This window comes from Lissotriton helveticus, chromosome 5_1, assembly GCF_964261635.1.
Source record: "Lissotriton helveticus chromosome 5_1, aLisHel1.1, whole genome shotgun sequence".
NCBI lineage: Eukaryota > Metazoa > Chordata > Amphibia > Caudata > Salamandridae > Lissotriton > Lissotriton helveticus.
The window spans coordinates 1,082,254,229-1,082,273,751 of record NC_136065.1 but is presented as its reverse complement, the minus strand read 5'-3'; the positions used below and the strand labels follow the sequence as shown (position 1 = coordinate 1,082,273,751).

The 19,523-nt window shown below is 48.0% G+C and overlaps 1 protein-coding gene across 3 annotated transcripts in view; it reads left to right on the top strand.

The window, feature by feature from the left end:
* SLF2 (SMC5/6 complex localization factor 2) overlaps window positions 1-19,523 on the top strand; it is a 374,767-nt gene that overhangs the window by 122,424 nt on the left and 232,820 nt on the right. For all 3 annotated transcript variants that reach the window (XM_078643649.1, XM_078643650.1, XM_078643651.1), the window contains one exon: window positions 8,454-8,621. In XM_078643649.1, coding sequence (XP_078499775.1) covers window positions 8,454-8,621 — 168 coding nt within the window. The remainder of the gene's footprint in view (window positions 1-8,453; window positions 8,622-19,523) is intronic.

Below are 19,523 nucleotides of genomic sequence, written 5' to 3'. Positions count from 1 at the left end.
ACAAAATTGTGTTTCTCCACCTTGCTCCATCAGTCTCAGGACCGCTGCTACTTTTAATGTGGCCTTACTCTAATGCATCAAGGAGGCTTAGGATCACCCATCTTCAGGCCTGGCCTGGCTGTCAGTAGGCATTCCCAGGGGATCAAGATACCTTATTAAAACCTTTCTCCCGACAGAGCTTAGTGGTACATGCGTCTTCCTACTCGAAGCAGATCCCAGGGGTTTTACCAACTGTGCCCCAGACAGAGACTCTAAGCAACTGAAGGTTGTTGGGAAGAATTTATTTTCAGCAAGGAATCTTGCCCTGCACTCTGTGAATGTTACCTATTTGCTGGCAAAGTACTTCCACATATTGTGGAAAAAGGCTTGCATGGTGGTATGAATCATGCCTGAAAAGGCACACTTGGTTGAGGTTGCCCTGTTTTTCCAGGTGCGTACAGCCGAGCCTAATGGATATACAATTCGATGCTTCTCTCCTATTTGGGGAGAAAGAGTAGCCCTTAGAGAGGTTCAAACTAGGCAGAGCACCGACGGCGTCACAGTTTTGTTGCCACTCAAAAAGTGTTTAATTTTCGCCAGCACTAGCCCCACCATCGAAACCAGCAGTTAAACCAACTGCTCTGGTAATACATGGAGAAGTGGCAAAACAAAAGGCAATCGGGCCTAGCAACCCTACTACTCCTTGTCCTACTCCACAAGGGAATCCTATTTAATTGTCCCCCACATTAAGAATAAAGAGCTTGTTTGAGGGAGAACATAATCCTTTCCGCATTCCTGGAAGGTCACTACAAAGGATCAGTGAGTCTTGTAAATTATAGACCGGGGAAAATGATCTTGATGTACACTAGCCCCCTTGCAAATCCTGCCCCGCAGTCACTTCAGTCAGAAGGTCACCTTTGAATGTTGCTTAGGAGGTATTAGTCCTGTTGTAAAAATGAGCAATGTAGTTGGTCGCAGAGCAGAAAACTAGACATGGAGTACTTCTCCAGGTACCTCCTGGTTAGCAAGAAGGTTCTGCGTCTGTCTGCGCGAGAAGTGACATCACTGGTTTCCCACTAAGACTGTCTTCAAAAGAAGCAGCTAAGCTAGTTGGTACACAAAGTAACTCAAACTGATGAAATGCCACTGCAAACAACTTGGTTCGAATGGAGCATGAGCCGGAACAATAGAGACAGGAGCACGTTCAAATGCACCCTAACACCAAATGAGCTGGACCACCCAATGTTTGTGGACCAGATTGATCCCACACCAACAGAAAGAAGGAACTCTTCGCCATTGTGAAGGATTTCACCTCTGCGTCCATCTCCAGCTTGATAACCCTGTCACAGGACCTCAGTGACAATCTCTCTCAATTATTTAGCAACAAAATCACTGCCACTTACAGGAACTTAAACCCACAACCGCACATGACAGACCTTGCCAAACGCCTCCTGATCTTATGCAAAGAACCAATCCTTACCACATGGCCTGTCGTCACCCCAGAAGAAACTGCCGTCACCATGACAGGCAGTCACTCTGGCACCCCCATCGGAACTTAACCCCCACCACTCCTACTCCAGAGAACTGCAAACCATCCTATCGGAGCCATGCTCACATCCATTCTGAATGACTCTACCTTTTCTGTCACCTTCCCAGATGCTTGGTAGCATACAAATGGCCTCCATTTGCCGAAGGAGCCCTACAGACCGTTTAACACTCGCCAACTATAGACTGATCTCCCTGCTACCATTCCTGGCTAAGCTCCTAGAGAAAACCATCAACAAATGTATCATTGAATAACTCCATGACCACCAAGTCCTCAACACTACTCATTCTGGTTTCAGACCCAACCAGAGCAGCGGAGCTGCCCTCATCGCTGCCACAGAAGCCATCTGCATGAATCTGGACACAGGAGACACAGTTGTCCTCATCCTCTTGGATGTCTCTGCAGCATTTGACAGTCTCCCACCCAGGGGTGTGGACATTTTTTAATAATCTACTTGTCCATGGGACAAAATCCAACATAAACCTACATGTCCTGTAAGACAATCAACTTGTCCCACATATTCCCAAATCAACGTGGGATGGCACAGAGCCATTAATGGATTTTTGTTTTAATAAAAAACTGACCAGTGATTTATCAATGATTGCATAAATGTTGGAAGGATCTTGAATAGTTGACTTTAGGTATGGTATTTTGGATATACTGGTCCAAAAATAAGCTGCAGCATATTTGCACATCGGTCCATGTTGGTTGTATGTGGAAATACCTACTGCAGAAACATCATGCTGCCAAATATTGAGAACCAAAATATAGAGTCTGGCATTAAGAATAGTAAATCTTTACTTACCAATTACCTTCTCAAAATTTTGGCCCTCAATATTTTGTATATAATATTCTGGTAGCACGATATTCTGAAGTCAAAATTAAGGTAAAGTACCTCAGGGTTGCAGTAAAAAAGAAATAGATGGGAAATTCTTTGCAGTTGAGGAGGTGCTGTCTGTCATGAGACGTCTGGCCTGTTTCCAGCCTAATTGGTTTGTCCCCTTTCATCTTGCCCAAACTGACATACTCACTGCACATACACACAACCCAACTACAATGACACACCCTCCCAGGACAAACAAACACACCCACTGCACACTCAAACACCATTGCGCACAGACACATAGCTAAGCTATAGATGCATAGACTCATACATCACTTAATGGACAAACGCACAAAGACATGCAGGACCACACCCCTAGAGACTTACCCCCATGCAGACATAAACACACCCACTATAGATAGACGCAAGCGCTCTCTATAAACAAGCTGTACCTGACAGGAACAGTTTGCATCACATGTGCCTAATTTGGCACTGACTGGAGCAGAAATACTGCCCGCACATATACCACGGATTTCCAAAAAGGCTGGAAGAAGCCACTAATTTTTTCTTCTAAGGTAGGACATTCTACAAATGCATAAAAAATACAAATGTATGTTGCAGGAGGGGAAGAGTTCGTAGGAAGTTTAGGATTAGGTGGCAATGATGTCCAGCATAGGTCCATGAGGGCAGGTCAGAATAGAATCCATGGCTAGACTTTCAAAATGACCACTTACTATTTAAATTCGTTCTAATGAGATTAAGTTAGTATCTGTTTATTTTATGTGATAATCCTGAAAATCTAGTATGCGTTTGGCTGTCCTTGGCACACATTGCACACACCCAGTCTCTTTGGCTGTTTAAGGCTCTTGTTTGCCAATGCTTGCTTCAACTTCGGTTCACAAATAGCACAGCTTTTCAGTTTGTTAGGCTCAGAGTGCAGATGTGCACTTGTAAAAGATACACCTACATTTTCTTGTGAATTAATATTTTCTGAGGTGTGAGAAGAGGGTGTTTCAGTGTTGGAATCCCCTGGGAAGTTTGTGCACACGCACAAAATAATGCATTTGGGAGTTTTCACAAATCTTGCCACAGCCTATTCACATCATGGACATGGACATGGGCAAATACTTGCTCATATCAAATTTAGGACAAAATCTGTGTCCAGGGTGGCAGTGGGAAGAAAACACCACCTAATTTGGTGGGATTGTAGGGAAAGGTCTCACTGCTTGCTTTGTAGTTCCTTTCCCAGAGAGCATGGAGAAAAATGGAGACAGTATTACTGTTGGGCAAAGTACGTGTTGACTAAAAAAGTATGTGGTTTTCACTCTAATGCGTAATATATCATTAAATGTTTCAATCAATAACTCCCTTGTAGAGTGCAGCTATGTTTTTGTTTGTGCTTAGAAATGGCAGGAGTGCAGGTTGAAGCACTATATTAAAGATTACTGCTTCTTTTTAAAAAGGTATTCTTCCAGACCATTGAGGATCCATACTATTCAGATCTGAAAAGAATATCCTGCCCGGACCCTTATGATGGCAAAGTATTTTTGAGAATTATATTGAACATGTTCCTACATTGGTAAATTGTAGATTATATTAATTCCTAATATTAGGCATTGGTTCCTCAGACAGACAGCCTCACGTTCTTTACTTGTTTTGTTTTCAAAACATGGCCTGTAGGCTAGCTCTTCTATTTCAGGTGTTTCGCTGCAGTTCTCATTTCTCAAAAGGGTTAATTTCTGATATGCATTTCTTTACATGTCTTTGTTATTTATTTACTTACAATAAAATGTCACTTGAGGTGGCCAACATTTGGCAGCAGAATGTCACTCATTTTAAGTACACTGCAACCACGGAAATGTCACCCATAAGCAATGAAAAATCGGCAGCTAAGAGTATCACATCACACAAAAGGCCTTCACAATGCTGGGCTAAGTGTGTAGCTAAAAGAGCCAAAGCTAAAAGAGCCAAAAGCATATCTCTTACATTTGACACATAAGACCACGTTAAATAAAGAAGATGCACATCAACTACCTAGAACTGATGGCAATCTTCATGGCACTCAAGTCCTTCAAAGTACATCTGTGCAACAAGGTCGTGTTGCTCCGGACGGACAACATGACAGCGATGTACTATATCCAAAAGCAGGGAGGTACACACTCTCCACAGCTGTCTCACCTGGCTCAGAGCATGAGGAAGTGGGCCATTCAGAGGAACATCTTCCTCATGGCGGAACACCTCCCGGGCAAGGACAATCAGATGGAAGATCTGCTCAGCAGGTACAGCCACCAGATGCACGAGTGGGAGATACACCCATCAGTACTCCACCCGTACTTCCAGCAGTGGGGTCATCCAGAGATAGACCTGTTTGCCACAAGGGAAAACGCAAAATGCCAAAGCTTTGCCGCCAGGTTCCCTCACCCACAGTCGCAGGGCAATGCGATATGGATGAACTGGTCAGGCAGATTTGCGTACGCTTTTCCCCCAGCGCCTCTCATACCGCTGGTGGCAAGAAAGCTAAAGCAACACTCGATGACACTCATCCTGGTTGCTCCAACGTGGGCACGCCAACCATGGAACACCACGTTTCTAGAACTCTCCATGGTACCTCATCAAAGGCTGCGCCTCACACCCAGGCTCTTGACGCAGAACCATGGCGACATTCAGCACCCAGATCCGCAACAGCTCAACCTGGCGATCTGGCTCCTGAGGTCTTAGAATTTGGCTACCTTGACTTGCCCCCTGAATGCATGGACATCATCCGGGAGGCAAGGAAGCCCACTACCAGAGCTTGCTATGCGGAGAAATGGAAGCGGTTTGTCATTTACTGTTCAGAACACAACATCAACCCGCTAGATGCATCCATTCCTAATATCATCTGCTATTTGTTACATCTTTACAAATGCAATCTAGCATATGCTTCCATTCGGATACACTTATCCGCCATAGCGGCCTATCTCCAAAACAGGCAGCACCTCTCTGTTTTCAGGGTGCCTGCCATTAAAGCCTTCCTAGAAGGGCTAAAGCGGGTCATCCCTCCCAGGACCCCGCCAGCTCCGGTGTGGAACCTCAACGTGGTCCTCACCAGGTTGATGGGCCCACCTTTTGAGCCTCTCCATTCCTGTGAGATTCAATTCTTGACATGGAAAGTGGCTTTTCTCATTGCCATTACCTCTCTACGACGTGTTAGTGAGCTACAGGCGCTCACTGTACAAGAGCCATTTATTCAAATTCATTCCAACAGGGTGGTGCTGCGCACTAACCCTAAATTCCTTCCTAAGGTGGTTTCGCAGTTTCATGTTAATCAAACCATCGAACTGCCCGCATTCTTTCAAAACCCTGAAACAGTAGCAGAAAGGATGCTCCACACTCTTGATGTCAAAAGAGCATTGATGTATTACATCGATAGGACAAAAGACTTTAGAAAGACACAACAGCTCTTTGTTGCCTTCTCAGCCCAGCACAAAGGCAACCCCATTTCCAAAGCCGGTATAGCCAGGTGGATCGTTAAGTGTATTCAGATTTGCTATCACAAGGCTAAGCGCACTTTAACGGTCCCTCCCAGAGCCCACTCCACCCGCAAGTTGGGGGCCTCTATGGCTTTCCTTGGTAATATCCCTTTGGAAGGTATTTGTAGAGCAGCCACATGGTCTACACCACATACCTTTACCAAACATTACTGTGTAGATGTGCACTCCAAGCAGCAGGCAGCTGTAGGGCAGGCTGTTCTTAAGACACTATTTCAGACTTATGCAGCTGGCACGGGCGGCCGCCGTTAATTGAGGGACTGCTATGTATTCTATGCTATAGATATGAATTCAGCAGCCCACATGCCTCGAACTGAATATGCTACTTACCAGTATGCATCTGTTCTTGGCATGTAGGGCTGCTGACATTCATATCGCCTGCCCTCCTCCCCGGCGCCTGTAGCGGCTGCAGACTTTTCTTGCATTTACTCTTAGGCATGGCCATCGCTTACACTATTACACTCCATCTTTGCCACAATGGCTAAAAACAATCTGAGGATGGAGTCGATGCCCATGCGCACTGTAGTCCAGGGGAGGAGCCACCTATCTCGTGATACTTCGAAGACTCTTCCAGGACAACAATGTGCAATCATCCGGACCCAACACTAGGCGGCGATCTATGCTATAGATATGAATGTCAGCAGCCCTACATGCCAAGAACAGATGCATACTGGTAAGTAGAATATTCATTATTGTACCTCGAAGACTGTCTGCTCAAGGAGGTCTTGCAGCAGCTGATGTCTAATCACCTGAAGTTCACAACATCTCTGCCGTTAAACTTGGACTTTTTTGTCAACCTGCCAAGTCGCAGCTGGAATCCTGTCCGTGCTTCCCGTTCAAAGGGGCAGTATTGTACATAACATATTTGTGGGCATTCTCTCCTCACCAGAAATTTTGATGGTCGCACTTGCATGATGGCAAATGAGGGCGTCTGTTAGATGTCATCAGAAATCCGGCGACTCACTTGTCCTGGTGATCAGTAGACAAGACCTTCTTGCAAGAATAGACCTTCTGGCCACCTCTAACAGGGGCCAATGTAGTGACTATAAGTGGGGACGCATCTGGCAGAACAGGAGATGGAAGGCCTCTGGTCTCTCAGCAGGTTCAGCACACGCTTTATTGAACTGTGGATGTTTTGCCTGACCATTAAAGCTTTTGTGCCCCTTTTTTTGCGGCTGATCTGTCCAGATCTTGCCAGACAACACAACCTAGAAGATGTGAGATTCTGTGACTGGGTAGAAGCGCTTAGGATCTTGCTGGTCGCTAGCCACCTGGCAGGCTGTCTCAACACCAGAGCGCACGTCCGTGTCAACTTGTCGAGCATGAGTGGTTTGCCTAACTGTAGGTGTTCCAAAACCGCTTCTTCTTGTGGGGCGCTCGCCACTTAGACCTCTTTGCCACTCACTAGGATGTGCATTGCCAACAATTTTGTGCCCTTCAGTTTGTGTTGCTGTGAGCCTCGGGCAGGTTCTGCAACCCTAAAAGTGTAGTGTTTTTTTAACTACGTTGAATACCCTGCCATAAATTCTGTGCACAGCATGTGAACATATTATGCTTTCAAATTGCTGAACAACTGTCACTCAGATGTGACACCAGCTTGTTCCGTGTGTTATTGTTTATTAGTGCCATCTATTATTGAATCCCCTTTTATAGATGGCAAATATGTTCTTCACACGTTACCTCACCAAATCAGATGCAGCGAAAAGACAATCTAAAAATGGCTTCTTTTCATGTAGCGTTGCTTTTATTAGGGTCAACATTCTAGGTTTATCTTTCGAAAAACACTTATGGTTTATTCAGACTATTAGACCAAGTCAAGTAGGAATGTAGGTGCCCAACAAAATGCCAAAATAAAATGCAGTATCCAAATCTATATAATGTGTAAAGCACTGTTTCAGACAAGTGCAGTTGAGTTAATAATTCCACCTTTGAGGGACTTCTCCACTTCTAGTATTTTAGCCCCATCCTTCAGCTAACCCATTTTCGATTCCTGCTCCTTCTATCTTAAAGAGCAAGAGCGATTAGCAAAACCAGATTGGTGTTTATGGAGGTTGGCTTGGATTTAAAGTGGCTGTTAATGCCCTCTGGACATCTATATTTAAATGTTTTAATTAACTGTGCAGATGTAATCCGTCTTTCCCGTAACACTATGAAGTCATGTTAGCCTTGGTGAAAGTGAATATTTTTCACATTCAAGAAATACAAGAGTGTCTGTGATGAGTAATTTGTATGTTGGTTGATATTTGCCATGAATAATCCAATGTGCATTTGGGATAATATAAACACAAATATTTGTGTGGGAACACACTGCATTTACCATACACATTGTACACCTCTATGAGTTGTATAAATAACCTGGGAATATGGTAAGCGCTTCCCTTTGGAATAAATGGTGTTGCTTCTGTTAAGGATTAATGGGTTTGCCACAGCTCCCAGTTTCTTGTTTGACTAATATTTAGAATTCCAGTTTTTCTTTCTGTATATTGGAGGATAGTTCATTAATTGAGGATTCCTTTCTGAACAAGCAATGTTGTCCTTTTCATCCTTTAAAGTGTTTGGTTGTTATTGTTTTATACAGGGCATTTATAAACAAGTATTCTGTTGTGACTGATGCTATTCCGGACCTTCATCCGGGTGAGGAAATATTTCACTTGTCCGACTCCGGGAAACTATTTAATCAGCATACACTGGATTTGAACGATTTTGGATTTGTACCACACCGTGAGGAGGAGAAGCTTATCCTAAGGTATGGATGTGCAAGCTTAATGTTAGTGCATGTTGTTCATCATTTATAATGTGGCTATTTCCTCACGGGTAGCATTTATTTAGGGCTACAATCACTTGGCTTAAGTTACACTCCAATTCACTTGTGATGAAATCACCTTTTGTTACATGCCTTTCATAAAAATATATACACCCAGATGTATTTAATTTAAATACAAAAAAAACTAAAACTGACATTTATCCAGTATGAGAGTAATTTGAGGAAAAGTGTGAGAAGTTGGCCTGATGTGCAGTGCTCACTATTCTAGTGATCACTATATATCAGTCCAAACAACCCTTATTGATGATTGGTTGTAAGTCAACCTTATAGACCAGCTATCCTAGTAGCATGGATACGAGCAGTCTAAGGCTAAGACTCTAGAGGGCGTGTTAAGCCAGCTGTTTTACCATCACATTACCCCTTGAACACCCAGTGAAAGGACACCACACAAGTGTTATGAAAATAAACAGTGTATTTATTAGAATCACAACAACCCTGTACTCTTTATGAGGACAGGGTGCTAGGCACACAACAAAACTCTTACGAAAATACTTAAGTTAGCACGTTATACACAAATGCCCGAGGGGCACGAAAAACCATATACTTTAAAAGTGGAATGCGAATTACTAGCAGGTAAGTAACAGTTCTAATAGGCTTTGGAATCGCTAGGACTGGACTAGGGAATCGTTAGATTACTACTAGGAGGCCCAGGGGACTCGGGTGCAGAGTGTGCACTCTCACGCGGGATGCGGGACAAAGTCTATGGAGGCTAGTAAAGGCAAAGTTAGTGTTCACGGGCGAACCCGACCTGGTGGGAAGAAAACGACAGTGGATCCTGACCCTAGGATAGTGAGGCTATGCTGGGACACCGAAGTGCCGAAGTTACCTAGCCCAGGGGCTGCAGCTGCATAGGTCTGAAAAGACGTCGGGGATCTCGTTGCCGGACCAGGAGCCTGGAAGGAAGAAGTTGCTGGCAGGCGACCAGTGAAGAAAAGTTCGATGGATCCAAGCCTGGATCAAGGAAGAAGGAAACCTGAAAGCAGAGGGGACCAAGTTCTTGAATCACTAGCCAGTGATTAAGTGGGCACCAGGATGGCACCGGGCGAAGTCACCGCAGTCAGGTGAGTGGGCGCTGCTGGGCTCTGCAGTCTCTCGGACCAGGAGGCGTTGTCGGCGACCAGGATGGAGGTGCGAGCTGTCCCACGAAGGTTCTTGCTGTCGACGTCGCTGGACCCAGGATTGGGCAACAAGTCTTGGCAAATGCAAGGCCCACGCGGTGGACCTAAAATGGCGTCTTGGGCGGACCAGGAGGGTCCAGGGTACTTCTCCAATGGGGGGAAGCAAGGGCCAGTCTGGAGCAACCAGACCAGCAGCAGAAATGTCGTCGGGCGTCGTCAGGAAGGCCACAAGCCAGCGGGCTAGTAGCCAAACAACGCGGTGAGCAGCAAAAAGCAGAAGGGCCCCACGCAGATCGTGGAGATGCTGGGGGGCTGCTCTTCGGTGCTGGAGCTGCTCAGGGTGGGGGCTTCTCGGACCCCAAAGCACTCACCAGGAATTCACTCGGCGGGCTTGCTGGAAAGAAGTCGTGCAGTCTTGCAGATGGCCGGTCCCTTGAGGTCTCGTCGCACCCACGGTTCTCAGCTGGGCTGTAGAGGTGGGTAGAGGTCAGAGGTGCCAGGGAAGCCGGTTCTCGTCGAGCTGGGCAGTCGGATTCCGGAGGAAGGACTTGCAGCAGACCGCAGTGTTCTTAGATGGTGCCTGCGGATGCAGGGTGACTACTCCTTAGTCACAAGGGAGAAATCTTAGGAAGAAGTCTTGAGTTCCTTTCGCAGAAAGTAGTTTCAGGATTCAAAGATGATCTGATTTGGAAGGGGGCCAGTCTCTACCTTTATCCTGTAAAAGGGGGCTGGCACGCGACTAAGTCCTGCCCTATGGGTGGGACTAGGAGGGGGGTGGTTACACCCACTTCCTTGGCGGGCTTTTCCCCAGCACAGGGTCTGGAGTGACCCTGGAACTGGTTCCAGCCAGCCTATGCACAGTGAGCACCGGGGTGCCACGTGCAGTCACCTTCCTCTAAAGCCCTGCCTACCTACAATACACAAAACCCTGTCTGGGACGGTGCTGGCACCGCCCCTGGCAGGAAACCCTTTGTCCTTATCTCCTGCTCTGGGAGGACTCCCAGCAGCAGGAGGGCAGACTTGTGTCTCGGTGGCAGCATCCATTTTGTGGATGCTAAGGCTCTGTCTGACTTTAACCGGGGTTAGGGGTTACATACATGTCGTGTCCCTCTAGAAGGGTGGAATGCTAACCCCGTCGCCAGAATTGGCGAGGGGTTAGTATTCCAATTCGTATGACACCTTACTCGACATGTTTTGATAAAGCGATACCAGAGTTGGCACATAACCGCGAGGATTATAATGCACTTAAGAGTATATGGTATGCGATATCATGGAAACGGCTAAGGGATGGATCCCGAAAGCCGCAGACAGGCTCAGCTCATGCCAGAGCACCATCTCACACGATTCCAAGCACTCTGCCTTCAGGATTGTCAAGGCCTGCCATAGGAGTGACTGATAGGAGATCTGTGTGTCCATTTAGGGTTAGATATAGGTATACTATATCTAAAGCAAAGGGTGAGTACACCACCTTGCCCCAGCTGTCGTGCAGCCAGTTGTGTCAGTTTTAGTCAGTCAGCCCAGGGGTGGCATAATACATGCTTCAGCCCCTGGGAGACTTCTGGGTACACCTCAGCCCTGGGTACAGGGACTTGGAGAGGGCCCAGTGCCAATTCAGTACCTGAGTACAATTTGGATAGAGAGAACAGCTAGGCTGTGGGTCTGATTAGCAGGCCCACAGCCAGGGAAAGTCGTAAACCAGTGCAGCAAAAAGCAAAAATCTGGGTGATCATAGGATTGCAGACCCTACTCTCCTACATGACCCCCCCCCAAACTTTGGGACAATAAACTAACCTTGACCAGGTGAGTCTTCTTGCTCTAAGTGGAAATACCTGGAGAGCCCATCAGCATTGCTGTGATCAGTCCCAGGTCTATGCTCCACTGTAAAATCCATCCCCTGTAGGGAAATGGACCACCTAAGCAGTTTGGGGTTTTCACCCTTCATCTGATTTAGCCACAAGAGGGGCTTATGGTCTGTCTGAATGGTGAAGTGAGTGCCAAACAAGTAGGCCCTCAGCTTCTTCAGGGCCCAGACCACAGCAAAGGCCTCCCTCTCAATAGCTGACCAATTTTTCTCTCTGGGTGTCAACCTCCTACTAATGAAAGCAATAGGCTGATCATTACCATCAAAATTCAGTTGAGACAGAACAGCTCCCACACCCAACTCAGAAGCATCTGTTTGGACAATGAATGGCTTGGAGTAATCTGGACTCTTGAGGATAGGTGCTGTGCACATGGCCTGCTTTAGGTCATTGAATGCTTTCTGACAGCTTGCTGTCCACTGAACTTTCTTTGGCATCTTCTTGCTTGTCAGGTCATTAAGGGGGGTCACTATGGACCCATAATTTCTGACAAACTTCCTATAGTACCCAGTCAGGCCCAAGAAAGCTCGAACCTGAGTCTGGGTGATTGGAGGAGTCCAGTCCTTGATGGCCTGTATCTTACTCTCCAGTGGCTGAACCTGGCCTCCACCTACAAGGTGGCCCAGGTATACAACCTGTGACTGCCCTATCTGGCACTTGGTGGCCTTGATAGTGAGGCCTGCCTTTTGCAGGGCCTCTAACACTTTCCTCAGGTGGACCAGGTGATCCTCCCAGGTGGAGCTAAAGACAGCAATATCGTCAAGATAAGCTGCACAGAAGTCATCCAGCCCAGTGAGGACTTGATTCACCAACCTTTGGAAGGTGGCAGGTGCATTTTTCAGTCCAAAGGGCATTACCACAAATTGATAATGCCCTCCAGGGGTAGAAAATGCTGTCTTAGGTTTGGCTTCCTCAGCTAACCTGATTTGCCAATACCCAGCTGTCAAATCAAATGTGCTTAAGAAGTTGGCAGAAGCCAATCTATCTATAAGCTCATCTGCTCTTGGTATTGGGTGGGCATCAGTCTTAGTGACTGCATTGAGGCCTCTGTAGTCTACGCAAAACCTCATCTCTCTCTTACCACCCTGGGTGTGAGGCTTTGGCACTAGAACTACTGGGCTAGCCCAAGGGCTATCTGAGGGCTCAATGACTCCCAGCTCCAACATTTTCTGCACTTCAGTTTTGATGCAGTCTCTAACATGATCAGGCTGCCTGTAGATTTTACTCTTGACAGGCAGACTGTCTCCAGTGTCAACATCATGGGTACACCAATCAGTTTGGCTGGGTGTCAGAGAGAACATATGTCTGTAGGATTGCAGAACTTGCCTGCAATCCTGTTGCTGATGTTCAGTGAGGCTGCCACAAAAGACAACACCATCAACTGACCCATCATCAGGATTCTGAGTGAGCAGGTCTGGGAGAGGGTCACTCTCTTCCTCCTGTCCCTCATCTGTGGCCATGAGCAAGCTCATGTCCTTCCTGTCAACATATGCCTTGAGCCTGTTAACATGGAGCACTCTGAGAGGGCTCCTGGGAGTTCCAAGGTCCACCAAGTAGGTAACCTCTCCCTTTTGCTCAATGATGGTGTGGGGCCCAGACCATTTGTCTTTCAGAGCTGCTGGGGCCACTGGCTCCAGCACCCACACCTTCTGTCCTGGCTGGTACACAGTCAGAACAGCCTTTTGGTCATGCCAAGCTTTTTGAAGTTCTTGGCTGGCCTCAAGGTTTTTGGATGCCTTTTCCATATACTCAGCCATCCTGGAGCGGAGACCAAGTACATAGTCCACTATGTTGGTTGCAGGCTTTTTGAGAGGTCTCTCCCATCCTTCCTTCACCAAACACAGGGGTCCTCTTACAGGATGCCCATACAGAAGCTCAAAAGGGCTGTAGCCAACCCCCTTCTGTGGGACCTCTCTGTAAGCAAACAAAAGGCAGGGGATCAGGACATCCCATCTTCTCCTAAGAGGTTCAGGTAGTCCATGAATCATCCCTTTCAGGGTCCTGTTGAATCTCTCAACAAGCCCATTGCATTGTGGATGATAGGGTGTGGTGAACTTGTAGTTCACACCACACTCTTTCCACATAGCAGTCAGATATCCTGACATGAAGTTTGTACCTCTGTCAGAAACGACCTCCTTAGGGAAACCCACTCTGGAGAACACTCCAACTAGGGCTCTTGCCACTACAGGGGCTGTAGTGGTCCTAAGGGGAATAGCCTCAGGATACCTGGTGGCATGGTCCACCACCACCAGTATAAACTTGTGTCCTGATGCTGTCTGGGGTTCCATTGGACCAACAATGTCAATCCCCACTCTTTCAAAGGGAACCCCCACCACAGGTAGTGGTATGAGGGGGGCCTTTGTTGTGCCACCTGACTTACCACTGGCTTGGCAAGTGACACATGAGCGACAAAACTCCTTGGTATTCTCATTCATATGGGGCCAGTGAAAGTGTGAGACAAGCCTGTCCCAAGTCTTTGTCTGACCTAAATGACCTGCAAGGGGAATCTCATGGGCCAAGGTGAGAAGGAAACCTCTCAGAGACAAGGGGATGACCAGCCTCCTGGTTGCACCAGGCTTGGGGTCTCTTGACTCAGAGTACAGGAGTCCATCTTCCCAGTATACCCTGTGGGCACCTGTGGCATTCCCTGCAGCCTCAGCAGCAGCCTGCTGTCTGAGGGGTTCAAGGGAAGGGCAGCTCAACTGTTCCTTCCCCAGGTCTGCTCTGGAGGGTCCCCCTGAGCCCAGAAACTTAACTTGATCAAGTTCAAGCTCTTTAGGCTCAGTTTCCCTCAGCTCTTCCAGATCAGCCTCCTCAGAGACTTGATCCTCAACCTGGGGCAAGGGGGAAGGCAAAGCCTTACCCTTACTGCTCTTCTTCTTGGGAGGTGTCTGGTCCATAATTTCAGGATCCAGCACCTGTTCAGTGGGGCATCTTCTGGCCTGTGACCTAGTCACAGCAAGCACATGTGCTGGCAAGCCTAACATCTCCATGTGAGTCCTCTGCTCCACTTCTGACCATTGTGATGACTCCAAATCATTGCCCAACAAACAATCAACTGGGAGGTCTGAACTGACTACAACTTTCTTTTGTCCCTTCACTCCACCCCAGGAGAAAGCCACAATTGCCACACTATGACTAGTAGTGACATTGCTGGCATTGGTCACCAGGAAATCAGTACCTGGCATGATCTGTCCAGGGTCCACAAAGTTAGGTGTCACCATGGTGACACTGGCACAAGTGTCCCTATAGGCCTGAGCCATTTTGCCATTAATCAAAGGTGTCTGCCTGTATTTGCCCAAAGTATTGGGACTTATTTCAGGGGACATATCCATATCCCCTGTACAGACAAGGACAGCCTGAGTGAGTGTGCCAACTAAGTTGTCAGACCCCTCAGTACCCAAGGTTAACCCAACTAATGCCTTGGGAGTGACACTACCACTACTGACTGTACTAGGGGGTGCAGTTGCTTTAGGAGCTGTAGTGGCAGGAGTTTGTCCTCCTCTTTTGGTGCACTCACTAAACCAGTGAGATTTACTTTTGCAGTACTGGCACCACCTTTTTGACTGGCCTTCTTGAGTCTTCTTCTTCTGGGAAGCCTGACCCCCACCCTCTTTGGTTTGTTGGGGACCTGGTGAAGACTTCTGGTCATTTTGTTCATTCTTAACATTACCCTTCTGGTCTGCTTTCTTCTGACCACCCTGGTTCTGGTTCTGGTTCTGCTTGATCCTTGTCCTGACCCATTTGTCTGCCTTCTTTCCCAATTCTTGGGGAGAGGTCAGATCTGAATCAACAAGGTGCTGGTGCAGCAACTGGTTCTGACAATTGTTCAAAATTTGTTCTCTCATCATTAGATTATACAATCCTGTGTAATCTGTAACCTTGCTACCCAGCAACCAGCCCTCCAAAGCCTTAGTGGCACAATCCACAAAATCAGACCAGTCCTGAGACTGAGTTTTCTGGGTGTCTCTGAACAGCAACCTGTACTGCTCAGTGGTTAAACCAAACCCATCAACCAGTGTGTTCTTCAGGACCTGGTAATTGTTAGCATCCTCCACTCTTGTAGTGAGGAGCTTATCTCTACCTTTACCATCAAAGGAGAGCCACAGTATAGCTGCCCACTGACTCTGGGGAATGCCCTGCACAGTGCAGGCCCTCTCCAGAGCAGCCATCCATTTCTGGATATCATCCCCTTGCTTAAAGGGGGGCACTATTTTAGTCAGGTGTTTAGTATCTAAACCCTTCTCTCTATCTCTTGGGAGATTGCTGCCACCAGTGGGAGCTAGCCCACTCATCTGCTGCTCTCTTGCCAGGGCAAGCTTCTCTTTGGCCAGGGCAATTTCTTCCCTTTCAATCCTCAGTTCAGCTTGTCTCATCCTAGCCTCATGCTCCCTTCTCTGAGGGGAAGTAAATCTCCTCTGTGGAGGATTCCTTCTCCCCTGAGAAGAGGCATTAGAGTGCAGAGATCTATTGGAGTCCCTAGAAAGAGATCTATCTCTCCTAACTCCAAGGTTAGGCCCACTTCGGGTTAGTACTGGGGGTCCCCCAGATCCTAGCCCAAGTAAGTCTAAGTTGGTCCTAGTTAGCCTTCTGACTACCTCAAGACCCTTGTCTACCTCATCCCCAGAGAGTACCTCCTGATCCTCCTCCTCAACTGCTGAATCAGTGTTGGGGAGGTCTGGATCCCCAGAGGTTCCCTCTAAGGCTGGCATGCTCTCATGTAACTGAGAGAGCTTTCTGGCATCATATGTCTCTAAGAGACCTATCAGAAAGGGAATGGTGGGGTTAGACCCCTGCTTCAGTTTCCTGGAGACACAGATTTGTCTCATCTCCTGAAAACTGAGAGCTGCATATCTTGAAGTGACCTGTGGAGGGTCAACACTGACCAGGGGAGTCTCAGTAGAGTCCCCCTGAGTCGACATGCTTTTCTAGTGAGGTGTAAGTGGTGCACTTACCTACACTATATGTTTGCCTACTGATCCCTTGCTAGAGTTGTAGTTTAGGGTGTGCTAGGCCCTAGGAGCTACAACAGCTGGTTCAGTAGAACTCAGAGTATTCTAAGCTAAGTTATATGTACCTTTAGTACTTATGTGATCTTTCACAAGATATTCTTAGGGCATGTGTGGTAAAACAACAGCAAGCTCAAATCCCAACCGCTGCTCACCAATGTGAGAAGTTGGCCTGATGTGCAGTGCTCACTATTCTAGTGATCACTATATATCAGTCCAAACAACCCTTATTGATGATTGGTTGTAAGTCAACCTTATAGACCAGCTATCCTAGTAGCATGGATACGAGCAGTCTAAGGCTAAGACTCTAGAGGGCGTGTTAAGCCAGCTGTTTTACCATCACATTACCCCTTGAACACCCAGTGAAAGGACACCACACAAGTGTTATGAAAATAAACAGTGTATTTATTAGAATCACAACAACCCTGTACTCTTTATGAGGACAGGGTGTTAGGCACACAACAAAACTCTTACGAAAATACTTAAGTTAGCACGTTATACACAAATGCCCGAGGGGCACGAAAAACCATATACTTTAAAAGTGGAATGCGAATTACTAGCAGGTAAGTAACAGTTCTAATAGGCTTTGGAATCGCTAGGACTGGACTAGGGAATCGTTAGATTACTACTAGGAGGCCCAGGGGACTCGGGTGCAGTGTGTGCACTCTCACGCGGGATGCGGGACAAAGTCTATGGAGGCTAGTAAAGGCAAAGTTAGTGTTCACGGGCGAACCCGACCTGGTGGGAAGAAAACGACAGTGGATCCTGACCCTAGGATAGTGAGGCTATGCTGGGACACCGAAGTGCCGAAGTTACCTAGCCCAGGGGCTGCAGCTGCATAGGTCTGAAAAGACGTCGGGGATCTCGTTGCCGGACCAGGAGCCTGGAAGGAAGAAGTTGCTGGCAGGCGACCAGTGAAGAAAAGTTCGATGGATCCAAGCCTGGATCAAGGAAGAAGGAAACCTGAAAGCAGAGGGGACCAAGTTCTTGAATCACTAGCCAGTGATTAAGTGGGCACCAGGATGGCACCGGGCGAAGTCACCGCAGTCAGGTGAGTGGGCGCTGCTGGGCTCTGCAGTCTCTCGGACCAGGAGGCGTTGTCGGCGACCAGGATGGAGGTGCGAGCTGTCCCACGAAGGTTCTTGCTGTCGACGTCGCTGGACCCAGGATTGGGCAACAAGTCTTGGCAAATGCAAGGCCCACGCGGTGGACCTAAAATGGCGTCTTGGGCGGACCAGGAGGGTCCAGGGTACTTCTCCAATGGGGGGAAGCAAGGGCCAGTCTGGAGCAACCAGACCAGCAGCAGAAATGTCGTCGGGCGTCGTCAGGAAGGCCACAAGCCAGCGGGCTAGTAGCCAAACAACGCGGTGAGCAGCAAAAAGCAGAAGGGCCCCACGCAGATCGTGGAGATGCTGGGGGGCTGCTCTTCGGTGCTGGAGCTGCTCAGGGTGGGGGCTTCTCGGACCCCAAAGCACTCACCAGGAATTCACTCGGCGGGCTTGCTGGAAAGAAGTCGTGCAGTCTTGCAGATGGCCGGTCCCTTGAGGTCTCGTCGCACCCACGGTTCTCAGCTGGGCTGTAGAGGTGGGTAGAGGTCAGAGGTGCCAGGGAAGCCGGTTCTCGTCGAGCTGGGCAGTCGGATTCCGGAGGAAGGACTTGCAGCAGACCGCAGTGTTCTTAGATGGTGCCTGCGGATGCAGGGTGACTACTCCTTAGTCACAAGGGAGAAATCTTAGGAAGAAGTCTTGAGTTCCTTTCGCAGAAAGTAGTTTCAGGATTCAAAGATGATCTGATTTGGAAGGGGGCCAGTCTCTACCTTTATCCTGTAAAAGGGGGCTGGCACGCGACTAAGTCCTGCCCTATGGGTGGGACTAGGAGGGGGGTGGTTACACCCACTTCCTTGGCGGGCTTTTCCCCAGCACAGGGTCTGGAGTGACCCTGGAACTGGTTCCAGCCAGCCTATGCACAGTGAGCACCGGGGTGCCACGTGCAGTCACCTTCCTCTAAAGCCCTGCCTACCTACAATACACAAAACCCTGTCTGGGACGGTGCTGGCACCGCCCCTGGCAGGAAACCCTTTGTCCTTATCTCCTGCTCTGGGAGGACTCCCAGCAGCAGGAGGGCAGACTTGTGTCTCGGTGGCAGCATCCATTTTGTGGATGCTAAGGCTCTGTCTGACTTTAACCGGGGTTAGGGGTTACATACATGTCGTGTCCCTCTAGAAGGGTGGAATGCTAACCCCGTCGCCAGAATTGGCGAGGGGTTAGTATTCCAATTCGTATGACACCTTACTCGACATGTTTTGATAAAGCGATACCAGAGTTGGCACATAACCGCGAGGATTATAATGCACTTAAGAGTATATGGTATGCGATATCATGGAAACGGCTAAGGGATGGATCCCGAAAGCCGCAGACAGGCTCAGCTCATGCCAGAGCACCATCTCACACGATTCCAAGCACTCTGCCTTCAGGATTGTCAAGGCCTGCCATAGGAGTGACTGATAGGAGATCTGTGTGTCCATTTAGGGTTAGATATAGGTATACTATATCTAAAGCAAAGGGTGAGTACACCACCTTGCCCCAGCTGTCGTGCAGCCAGTTGTGTCAGTTTTAGTCAGTCAGCCCAGGGGTGGCATAATACATGCTTCAGCCCCTGGGAGACTTCTGGGTACACCTCAGCCCTGGGTACAGGGACTTGGAGAGGGCCCAGTGCCAATTCAGTACCTGAGTACAATTTGGATAGAGAGAACAGCTAGGCTGTGGGTCTGATTAGCAGGCCCACAGCCAGGGAAAGTCGTAAACCAGTGCAGCAAAAAGCAAAAATCTGGGTGATCAT